The sequence below is a fragment of the Drosophila obscura genome, unplaced genomic scaffold (assembly GCF_018151105.1).
Source record: "Drosophila obscura isolate BZ-5 IFL unplaced genomic scaffold, ASM1815110v1 contig_18, whole genome shotgun sequence".
Lineage (NCBI taxonomy): Eukaryota > Metazoa > Arthropoda > Insecta > Diptera > Drosophilidae > Drosophila > Drosophila obscura.
In genome coordinates this window covers 184936-197265 of record NW_024542767.1, presented here as the reverse complement: position 1 = coordinate 197265, position 12330 = coordinate 184936, and the positions used below count along the sequence as shown (strand labels likewise).

The 12330-nt window shown below is 46.1% G+C and overlaps 1 protein-coding gene across 2 annotated transcripts in view; it reads left to right on the top strand.

Annotated features, from left to right (window-relative positions):
- Positions 1-12330, top strand: part of LOC111075039 — a 61965-nt gene that overhangs the window by 30072 nt on the left and 19563 nt on the right. For both annotated transcript variants that reach the window (XM_022368105.2, XM_022368104.2), the window contains exon 3: positions 1744-1840. In XM_022368105.2, coding sequence (XP_022223797.1) covers positions 1744-1840 — 97 coding nt within the window. The remainder of the gene's footprint in view (positions 1-1743; positions 1841-12330) is intronic.

Genomic DNA, 12330 nt, shown 5'->3' with positions numbered 1-12330 from the left:
ATATGTGCACGAGAGGGACAGCGACTTAAATGATTCACATACGAGTGCACATACATACATATGTATGTACGTATGTATGTACATATGTAACTTGAGAGCTGGCTGCACGCTCTCACTCTTCCGCTAGACACATTTACAGTTCTGCCTGGCATTGCCTCACCCTCTCTCGCTCTGGCTCCCAGCGAAAGCAGCAACGAAAACCAAATCAAAAAGAGAAAAAAAAAAGTGCCAGCGTAGAAGCGCGCTGGGGGTGGGGTGAGGAGGGGGAAAGAAAGAACAAAAAGTAGGTGAAAGGTCTTCAACCTTTTTGCATGAAAACAAAAATGTTCAAAGCGGCAGCAGCGGCAGCGGGAGTGGTGCTGGCATCAGATGAACTGGCGGGGAGGTGGTGGGGAAAGCATTTGCAGTTCTAGCTGAAAACGGAAAAAGAGGGAAAACACAGAGAGAGAGAGAGAGAGAGAGAGAGGTAGATAGAAAAGGAAAACAACAAAAAAAACAACTCAAGCTGCAAGAAAGGCAATCAAATGTGAAGCAAAAGTGATAGAGCGCAGAAGGAAGAGGAAAAGGAGGAGCAGGTGGTGGGTGAGGTGGTGGTGGTGGGCAAGTGACCGACAGACCGACCGAGCGAGCCACTGCATTCAGCTATTTTTAGCTTCACCAGCCACACACAACACACACACGCATACATACATATGCAGGCATGTATGTGTGTACACACAGGCACAGCCTGGACTTGGACCTATCCCAATGGCCCAACACTGTGGGGCAGGTTCGGTCGAGCGGCGACAAAACAGATGCGCCAAAGTTTTTATTGCAATGCTTTTGCACTTTTATTTTTGCACTGAGAGAGCTTTTGCACACAGAGAACGAGCGAGCGAGCGAGTCAAAGAGAGAACGAGTGAGCTTGGACATGAATGCAGCCTAGCTATGCTTCCTACCCGCCCGCCCCTGCCCGTTGCTTGTGTTTTTGCTAATGCTTTTCTTTTCTCAACTTTGTCCCTCACCGCGACCCTCAAAAGCTTTTCTCTCAGCCAGACATAGACATTGATTTCGACTGCCTGCGCTGCGCCGCCTTGTGGGGTGGTGTGGCTGTAGGAGGGGAGGGTGTACGGCGGGGGTATTTGGTTCGGGATATGTTGAGGTAGGACCAGGCTTCGTTCTATAGGATGGGTCTGTTCTATAGAGTGAAAACAAAAAAAGCCGGAAGAGGAATACAGAATGCTGAATGCAGTTACAGTGAAAGCACTTCTGGCAGACAGCTGCTTGTCGTGGCACTTTCTCCAGGTCAGCTAAATGCTTTAGAACTATGTAATTGAAAGGAACGAACCTTTTTTGTTTAGGGGAATTATGTAGCAAGCTTTCACCGTAGAAGCCAGAAAATCGCCGACTTACCAGAGCTGTGTAATTCGATAGAGACGTCCTTGGGTGGTCCCATATCCTGGCTGATTTAATTTAATTTAATTTAAATTTAATTCTACAATTATCAGATTTGTATGTGCTAAGATCTCGATTTTATTTATCATTAACATTTAAGTGCACATCTTGCAGTGTACATAAATATGTACATAAATATGTAAGTGATCCCTGTACTGTATGTACTGTACCATAAAGCAGTGGTGTTGGTGCCCAGTGCCCTGAAACTTCCCCCGCCATTTCCGTACTCACACCGACATTACCGCTACTTTCCCATTTTCGTTACATAATTATTCATCGCCAATGCCTTTTTCTTCCCTCTCGTTGCAGTCATATTCATTCGAGTGAAAAGCCAGACGTCGCCTCCTCCTCGCGGTTGTCGTCGTCGTCAACATTTTTTGCATCCTCTGCCGCCTTGGTTCACCCGGTAAGTGTCAAGATTTTTCCACCGTACCGCCGCAGATCGGCAAAAGTAGTTGCCCCCAGGGCATCCCATCCCACTGCAAAGTAGCTATTATTTTGTGCCGACTTGTGCACTTGAATTCAATATTGATGCAGGCTGTCCTGTGCCTGGCTAGGGTCGGCCGATCAGTAATGTCCTTGCGCAAATTGCAGATTATTAATTTTATGGGCTGATCCTGATTTTGATTTTTGATTAGGCCTGGGCCATTCATCGATTTTGGGGAGCCAGTTAGAGACCTTCTTTGGCTTACATTCTTGTAGTAGGTCGATGTTTTGGAACTCCATCTGCGGCACCAACTATTGGTGAACTGAATTGTATTTTCATTAAACCAATTAACAATTTATTTCCATTGAAATACCATGACATAAGAAATATATACACTCATATATTATGAAACTCTGATATAGCTCAATGAGAAGAGGATTGTTCAGTGTACATATCTTACACCACTTCCCCCCAGTTGCAGCAGCGAATCTGGTCACATTTTCAAGTTTCTGCGCTCAGCTGGTCATACTATCGCTTCCCCATCCCATCCCATCCCATCCATCTCATCCCATCCCATCCATCCATCCATCCATCGACTTCATGGCAAAAACAACTTAAACGTCGACTTGACTGCGAAAGGGGGTGGGTGATTGGGGTAGGGGGGGGTGTCTAGGAGAGTGGGGAAAAGCAACAACCAGAAAAATCCAAAGCCGAAATAGAAGCAATGCAAAAGAAAAAGGAAAAAAAATGCCCCCGTGTGTGTGTGTGTGTGTGTGTGTGCGAGTGAGTGAAAAAAAACTGTGCCAATGCCCTGACAACGGCACAAGGTGATGATGCAAACTGCAGCCGGCTGCAGTCGCCGTTGCCGTTGCCGTCGTCTCGGTCGCTTCGCAGTCGCTGCCAGCAGTCGTTGCAGTCGCCGTCGTAGTCAGTCAGGCAGGCAGTGACGCCAATTGCCGTGATGAAAGAGCCAGTGGCACAGTAGTCGAAATGTGCAAGGGGGGTAGGTGGGAGGGAGGTGGTGGTGGTGGTGGCGGTGCTGCCGCCAGCTGGCTGGCTGGGGTAACGATGCGTTGGCGAACATGCAATGACGTGAATGACATACATACATACATGTACATCTATGTATGCATGTACATATGTATGTATGTATAGTATGTATGTAATAAACGACTAACGCAAGCAGTTGCATGCCAGGTTGGGGTGGATCGTGGGGGGTTGGGGCAGTGTGTGTGCGCACCAGGAAGGCCGGGCCATGTCGAGGTCGGGCAGAGAAGGGAGGGGGGTCGACGTGTGTGTGTGTGTGTGGGTATGTCTGTGTGTGGGGGGTTGCAGTCGAAAGGGTGGGTGGGACGGTTGGATCGGGTGGTAAGCTGGCATTTGGCCGTTTGTTGTTGTTGTTGTTGTTGTTGTTGTTGGTGTTGGTGTACGTGTATGTTGCATGCAAACAAGGAAGTACAACAATTTCACGCTTTGCAATTGAAATTGCAGCCAAAGCCAAGATTGTGCATGATGATGGGGGGGATGGGTGAAAGCAGTGCTGAAAGAGAGAGTGTGTGAGGGTAAGGGGAGTGCTATTAGGCCCCACTAAGTGAGGTGGATGGACACAGTGGGAAGTGCATTTGACTGGCACCAATCCACTCCACTCCACTCCCTGCACCCCAAACAGTTCCCACAAAGTTCCCCTCACTCCACACGACTTCTCTTCTACACTTCCTTCCCTTTTCCTGGCCCCCCTCCCCTCCTTCTTTTCAGCTCCTTCAACATTGACTTATGTAATGGAAAGTGTGGCAAACAAAATAATCATACAAATAGTCCTGTACTCTTTGAGTACCGCTTATAAGAAACGAAATCCACTTTGCCTTGGCTATTTCCGAATCTATTTACTTTTTGTTTGCTTGCTTCTGGTTCCATATTTAAATTAACCCATTTCTAATCAAAAACATATTCAGGAACACCTTTAACGCAAAACTTGTACATGTTTACACATGTTTGCCTACATATGAGCGTATATGAGAGAGGGTATCAGGGCAGTACACATGTATGTATGTTATTTTGGCAGCAAACTCGAACAATTTAATTTTAAAAGGATTACTTTGGGGTATTGGCATAAGCCATAAACTTCGTTTTGGAAAAGCATATCGTACCCGATTAGCAATGAAAATAATCAAAGAGGAGTCTTCCAGTGCAACCCTGCTATAGAACTATAGAACCCACACTATATTCGTCTCCCCACCTGTATGCCAAACGTCGCGGGGAAACACAAAACGGTCATAATCATAATCCATTCTTTCCAAGCGAAGTACAAAAAACACCAAATGGATTCATTATGTTTATTTGGCTTATCACCTTGATTATGCCAGCAAAAGGGTACAGCCAAAGTTAATGGCCAAGGGGTATTCTCTGGTCGTGGCTTTGCCTGCTGCTGCCTGCACCGCTTTCCCGCCCCGCCACCTATCCACACGTTTGTCTAGTTCAATTTTTTTTTTTGCCCATTTGCCCATTTTCCCGTTTTTTTTTTTGTTTTTTTTTGTTTTTGTTACTGTGTGTTTTCTGTTTTGTGTTGGATTTTCTCATGGTCTGCATTTGTGATTCGATTTGATTCGGTTCGTGGCGACTCGCCGCCGCGCCTCGCCACGCCTCGGAGGGCGGCAATTGCCAACAGCCGCCATTGACTCGTTGACTCACTAAGACTCTCTCACACGCACTGGCCTGTGCTGCATTGGTGTAAGCTTTTTTCTGTTGCTGCTGCTGCTGCTTTGTATTGCATTTTTCAGCGAAATCGAAAGTTCAATAAACTTTCACGTAATCGCAAGTAAAAAAAAAAAAAAAAAACTATGCACATACTTATTTGCATGAGGGGTTGGGGGGTGGGGTGACAATGCAAGAGGTGTTTTGGACGTGTTTTATACTCTCCCTCGTTCTGCTAGAAGCTTACGCACTCAGCATAAGTGTTGGGAAAAAATATCATTTGCATCTGGTTTAAAATCTTTTTATGAATAATATTAATATTTCCACATTTAATGGATAGCCCTGGTACCATACCAAACTGTAAAAGCTCGCACCCTGGCTACCGTTCCTGATCTCTCGCTTTTCTGGTCTCCTTTGCTCTTCCTGGCTATAGGCTCTCTCTCTACCCCTCTCTCTCTCTCTCTCTCTCTCTCTGTTTTGCTCATTAGATCTTCAATGGTTGTGCTGTGGGATAACTGTTCAATTCGATCCCACTTTCCCACCATCTCGCTCTGTCTCTCTCCCTCTCTCTCTATCAGCTAGCTCTATTTCGTGCTTTTGCTGGCTGGCAAAGAAAGTGAATGGAAAAAGGGCAAGTACAAAACCAGACAGACGGAAACCAACAACAACAACAACCAAAAAAGAAATGAAAGGAAATTACATAAAAGTAACAACGAACTCTTTGCGCATGAACAAATCCCGTAACAACGACAACAACAACAGCAGCAACAACCGCATGGAATGTCAATCAAGAGTTATAAAAATAAAAACAACAACAACAACAACCACTGCAACTCTGCGACAACAACAACAACTCTAGTTAGAAGCAATCAAAGGGGAAGAGCCAGAGAGCAGAGAGCTAGAGAGAGAGAGAGAGAGATCACTCACTGAACTTGCATGGGCTTCGCTGCTTCTCTGCTTCTCTGCTCCTCTGCTGCTCTGCTTTATGCTCGACACGTTCTGCTCAGCTGCCTAAGCTCGTCGCGCCGTCTCCCTCTGGCTCTGGCTTTCACAACACACGATGATTCCCGTTCGCTTTGATGGAGAGACGCCGACTCCACTCTCCACACACTACTACTCCACTCCACTCTCCACACTGCGCGCTCTCTTTCCGCGCTGTGTGACTGAAATTGGGTCAGCCATTGAACCCGTTGCGACGACGCTGCTGCGACGCTGGCTTCGTTGGCGTCGATGCCGCCGTCGCTGCCGCTGCTAGCGTTCGTTCTGTGTGTGTTCGTTCTCTCTGTCCCCCAAAGGGGCGGTGGATAAGGGGGAGTCATCTGCTGCTGCTGCTGCTGTTGCTTCTTCTGTGGTTCTTCTGCTTTATCTTATATTTGACTGCAACTGGATAAGTACTGGGAGAGAGGGCTTACCTGAGCAGCGGCCGCAGATTCATTATCACAGCGATCAACCTCTCTCAACACCCCACCTCTGCTTGGGGCAATCTTAAGGTTATGGTCACTCGTAAAGAGCGTCATTCGGCTTTGACCCAAGCCCAACCCCCCCCCCCCCCATTCCCTGTCCCTGCCACACCAAAAATAGTGTAAACTAAGCTCCGGACAAAAAAAAAGAAGAAGAAACAAAAACAACTACAAAAAAATAAATGGAAAAATTTCACTTTCACATCAATTACGACGACGATTCGGGGCTCTGTTGGCGTTTTTTGTTGTTGTTGTTTTTTTAGTACTGTACTTGAAAAAAACCCCCCCAAAGTACAGTTATGCTGCACGTACACACATATGTACATACGTATGTATGAAGAGTGACCGAAGAGTGGCGGAGAGTGGCGGAGAGTGTGTCCAATATTAAAGGCGAAATTTGTCACATGCATAGATGGTGCATAGACAGTTCCGGTACTTCTGAGAGTATAAATGTTTAAAGGAAACCCATCCATAGATAGTATTTATTGCCTGCAAATCCATTCCAATATTAATTTGCTGGCATTGTCGTGTATTACTTAGAATTGGGTTTTATCATGCATTACGCAGTTCCCTTTTAGCAGCCCCCTGAACTCAAGTCAAAGATCCCACACTTCTCGAGTGAACCCCCCCGCTATCGTGTATGGGGTGGGTGGGTATTCATTTTATTCCGTTTGGGAAACCTGTCTGCAATTGCATGCCACAATTCGTGGCGATCTCTGTCTCATCTTTATTTTGAAACAGTTTTTGGTTCTGTTAAGTTTGGCTGTCTTTTTATTTTCGGTTTGACCATCGTTCGAAGTCAATGAACGCTTAATGGGCAACAAACATGCGCCCTTTTTGGCAACAGCAACAACAACAACAACGAAAAAAACAAAAAAAAAAGCAGCGACGGTCAGGCTAAACCCAAACTGGTAGACAAAAGAAATGTCAAGGGAAATGGAAATGGTGATTGCAAGGGGTGGAGTGTGTGGTGTCTGTCTATGGCTTTTGGTATATGGCATGGCATGGTGGAGGGGTCAAGCGGCATACGCTCTCTGCATACTCTTTCCAGCTGGAGGTCAATTTTTTTTGGTTTCATTTGAGGGAAAGTTCAGCAGGAAGATTTCTTACAGTTTGCATGGACATATTAGAACTTCTTTGGCAGGAAATTTCAGACTTGGGGCTCCCCCTAGCTGGAGCTTTGGAGTTGGGGCTTTTGTCTCAGGAGTTGTGCTTGGATTATCTTTGAATTGGTAAGGGCATTCGAGTGTGGGGAAACTTATTTATTTATGTATGGTTTTTTTCTTTTTTTTATGACAGCTGTTTTATGACAGCTTTCCTTCTGCGCTGCCTTCACACACCCTCGGCCACCGCCTCACCTTTCCAGCTGTGCGGCGGCTTGTAAATGAAATGATCGGTTGGAGCCAAAGCCAGAGACAGAGCCCGAGCCAGAGCCAGACCCCCAATAACAGAAACGGAAAAAAAAAAAAAAACCGGTTACAGTTACAGTTCAAACATCTTTTGCAGCGTCTCACATTCGGGGGTCAAACTCAGGCAGACATGTGCATACGCTCAGACGTACGTGTGTGTGTGTGCGAGTTCAAACATGACTTGCCACACCTTGAAGCTAACCCACAGCAGCAGCAGCAGCAGCCACAGCAGCTCCACCATCTCTGTATCTTTATCTGCATCTCTTTCCTTCCCTTTTGTTTGCTGCTGCTGCTGCTGCTGCTCTCGCGTCATTCTGTCGCCCTTTATTTTTTGGTTAGCTTAATTTTTTGTGCGTTTCTTTTGCTCTTGTTGTGGCTTGTTGTTGCTGTTGCTGTTGCTGCTGCTTCTCTTTCTCCAGAAAGTAAACTTGAACTTGTCCGTTCACTTTTACTCCAGCTCAGTGTGTGTGTGTGTGTGTGTGTGTGTGTGTGTGTGTGTGTGTGTGAGAGAGTTAATTGGCAGCCCTAGCCCCTCACCCCCTCCCCGAACCGAACCCAACCACTCCACTGCTCTACCCAACACTTTTCTCCTCTTCTGGCCCCCATGTTGCAGATGCTTCGGCTTGATTACTCCATGGATGGAGCAGACTCTTCTCTGTATTGTATCTGTCTGTCTCTGTCTCTGTTTTTTTTTTTGGTTTTTTGTTTTTTTCGGCCCCCTCATCATGGCCGTTGATCATGAAAATTTTCTATTCAAGTTTAGGTGAAATTTAATGCGTCACACCCGAAACAGAAGGCAGTGTTGTTGCTGGCAAAGAAACCAAGGGACAAAAAGATAGATAGATTGATAGAGTGATAGAGAGATAGAGAGATAGAGAGAGAAAGAGAGGGGGAGATGATAAGGCCAAGCGAGGAAAGTTTTCTATTGCTTCAGTCTTTTAGCTAGAAGGGAACTTTACGAAAATAGTATTAGCTATGGCTATAGAGGGATTTGCATTCAGAGTTCTTTCACACAGATTAAGGGCAAAGGGTGCACAGAATGTGGTACTGGTACTAGACAGGACTATGCAGGATAATTCAAATTCACTGACCACATAGAGTTACATACCACAGACGAACATTCATACATTTGTATGTATGTATGTATGTACATACATAGATACCAACGTTGAAGACTCTTTTCGAATTTGGGAGCTGTTCAACAACAACTCGAGTCGCGCATCAATGTTTCCTGAACGTCATGTACACGACATGTATTTTGTTTTTTTTGCAATTCTTAGGCATTAATTCTCCTTTGCTATGTAAATATGTACATATGTGCCAGTGTTATGTGTGAGCGATAGGAGCATTGGGTATACGTATTTGAGTGTTTCCATTCCGTTCCATTCCGTACCATTCCATGCCATTCCGTACCATTTCATTCCAGTCCCTGTTCTACCGAATTATTCATTCGAACATTCGATTTGTGCGTACCATGAGCTCGAATATAAATATTTAATAAACATTCTTAGATTCTGCATCTCAACTCTCTACATTGTACATAGTTTGTGCATACATTTGGGATAGTACTCGTATAGTAGAATTCCAAGATGCACAGATACCCTGCTTAACCTCAGACTTATAGAGTTAAAGGAGTAGCAGTGGCTGTAGGACTCCACCAGCCACGCTGAGAGTTTCCAGCGAAATTCAGTAACCCCTCACCACATACAGGATGGCCCCTGTGGCCTGCTCGCAGATATATCATTCACATATGATTATCACCCACGTGGGGGCTACGGCTACCATTTGCATGTGGATGAAGTAGGGCTACCAGCACGGCCTCTCCTTTGGGGGTTGCGGTTGCCGCCACATGAAGTCTGTATTTGTGGCAATTTCAGTTATGTTTGCTGATTGCAGTCCATGGCTGCTCCACCCCCCGCAACACTTGGCCATCCCCTCAACCAATATCTGAACTGTCCCTCCACCCCCTCATCTGGGTTCTGTCTTCCTGCTCCTACCACTCGGCTAAACCAAAACAAGAAGAAAAAATGCAGCCCAACCCGATCTACTGCACTCTCTTAGCCCATTCCATTGCACCCCCAACGCATACACACTCCGGCTAGCCTTGCCGCCACCCACCAGCCACAGGCCGGGCAGCCGTCCTCCCCCTAGCACTCTCATGCATGTGGCCAGCGAAAGTTTACTGGGACTATGACCGCTTAGAATGTCTACACAAACACAGGCGCAGGCCAAGCACACACAGACATATCACATGCATACATACGTACATACATAAATACATACATATATGCATACATACATACATACTGTGTGCAGGAACCAGTGTCTGGAACTTGAAGCACAATTTGTGTGGTGTGTGTGTGTGTGTGGCCCCAACGTTTGGATGCCCCATAGAAGTGTCTGCCAGTTGAATGGCAGTGGCAGTTTGCCCGCCCCTCCCCTACCCACACTACCCACACTACCCCATCCCACCCCACCCCACTCTCTCAATCTCATGAAGCTCTCCCTGTGGCGCATGTGTGTGCGTGTGCTTATCTCCGAGTCGTTGCCTTGAATGTAGGGCAGTAGTCGGCACTCGACAAATGTTGCTGTTGTTGCAGTTGTTGTTGTCGTTGCTGTTGCAGGCGTCGTCGGCAATGCAGACAGAGGGCAATGCATGCATGCCACTGCAGGCCACCAGCCAGACCCAGGCAGAGGCCTACACCACCACCATACACCACCCCACAGACAAAAAAAAAAAAAAAACAAAAAACAAATAGAAAATAAACAAGCAGCCAGCACACAGGGGCATAAGCATACCCGCGCCAGTGCCAGTGCCAGTGCCATCCCTGGCTCCTCCTCCTCCCCCCAATGTGCGGCACCTTTTGATACCCTGCCCAAAACAATAGACAGAAAGCAAGGATACGGCTTCAGACTGATCAACTGATCAAAGGCTGAAGTGCGGGCGGCTACAATCTACGATCAGATTATATTGAATGCCTTGAAATGTATCTTTATTAATATTCATTGCTGAGCTGCAAACATATATCTACATATATCTGATATCCCACTGATATCCCGACAAGCAGCACGAACAATCTATGCCAGTCCAGTCTTTGGTGTCCATCCATGGCAGCCCGCCCAAGTGACCAACCTAATAGCCAGGCATTGCTGGAAATAATAACACAGATTGCGATTTAATAGAGATTGTGCAAATAATCATGTACGAATATTTACATACTGTGTGGCGGGAGGTCATGGGAGGGGGTGTCCGTCATTAGAGCCCTAACTGGAATTTGAAATCCTTGGATCGTAGCACCACTTACAGACTGAATACAGCCCATGCTTCCATGACTAAAGGGTTTTTCTTTAGCGCGTAAATATGGCAATAAAATCAAAGGGAATATACACATACAGTTGGAGCAACTGAGAAGCAATCTTGGAAACATATTTACACTCAAAATATATGCATGTTAATGCTAATACAGCTTATGGGCGAGTATTTTTCAAGGGAAACGGAACCCACGCGATAAGTTCAGTTGCACTATTTTTATTATTTGTATTCTCTTCTAACATTGAACGAGTGATACGAGCAAAAAGAAACAAGGCGCAGAGATTACTTTACTCGGGGCAGACGGAGTAACGAAACGGGGGTAAAAACATGGGCAAGTGAGGGGTGGGGAGGGGGGGGGGAGTCAGAGATAAAATTGAAGTGCAATGGCGAACATTTTCCAACTGAAAATGGTATTAGTTGCTGATGATATGAGGCAGCAGAAATGAAGCAGCAGAAAGTGGAATGGTAGGATTGCCCGTGCAAATTTCATTTCATGATTTATGGAAGAGTTTTCGTTACTATTAGTTTATTATTTTCAGTCCTGCCTGATCGGTTCTACTTGTTCCCCGGCAAAGATCTCTAGTAAATGCTTCTCATAGCTGAAAGCTATAAGATATTCAGAGCTCCTGCTGCCTTGCTTCCTCTTTACCGCTAGATGCTCGGGCTGAGTTTAAAAATAAAAAATTAATGAAAAAATACTTCGAACTCAATCGAGCCGCCCATAAATAACAAGGCACCCAAAAGGGCAGGAACTTCTACGCCCCCGCAAAAATGGAGGCAGGCAGCAAGCGCGCAGACCTAAGGGCATTGCAGTGGCCAAACGGTACAGTGGAAGCTCGCCGCACACGAACAGCCGCCCAGCGATGTGGAATCGTTGTAATAATTTCGCATAGGGAAAATTAAACACGGCTGAAAGCTATAGCTATTCGCCGCCGAGGGATCATTAGTTAATGAAAATTAATTATGAGCAGCATCAAGGGGGAAGCAAATAGCAAACAGCAAACAGCAAATTAAATGTTGCACTTCAACAGTCAGGTGCGAGCGTTGAATGATAAAATTCAGTGACATTGCCATAAGCCATGGCATGGGGGGATGCCTTCCTTCGGGGGGGGCTTTCACTGTAGTTGCGTATAAATAAAGAAAAGCGAAGAAAGAGAGTCGTCGTCGTCGTCTGTGTGTAAATAAGCCATTCAGAATTGGGTTAAAAGTTTATAGAGCAATGCAGTGATTTGTCTCTATATTTGTCTCTTTCACTCAGCCGCCATCTTGCCGTCTTGTTCGCTCCCCACACGCACACATATGCATGTATGCATGTGCATCCCTGCGTCTGTGTGTGTGTGTGTGTGTGTCTTCATGTCTCATATCAGAAGTTTGGAGTGGTTGCATGTGGGGTCCAAAGGCTGCGCCAGTTTCTAATGGCAAAGACAAGTCAACGTGCCTCATATGCCACATGCCACCTGACACCTAACAGGGCACCCCCTAGCACACCCCTAGCACCCATCTGCCAGCCCCTAGCACCCATCTGCCACCCTTAAAAAATGCTCTAAATTTCACTTCCCGCTGGGTCCCCATCCAAACAAATAATGAACAAACATA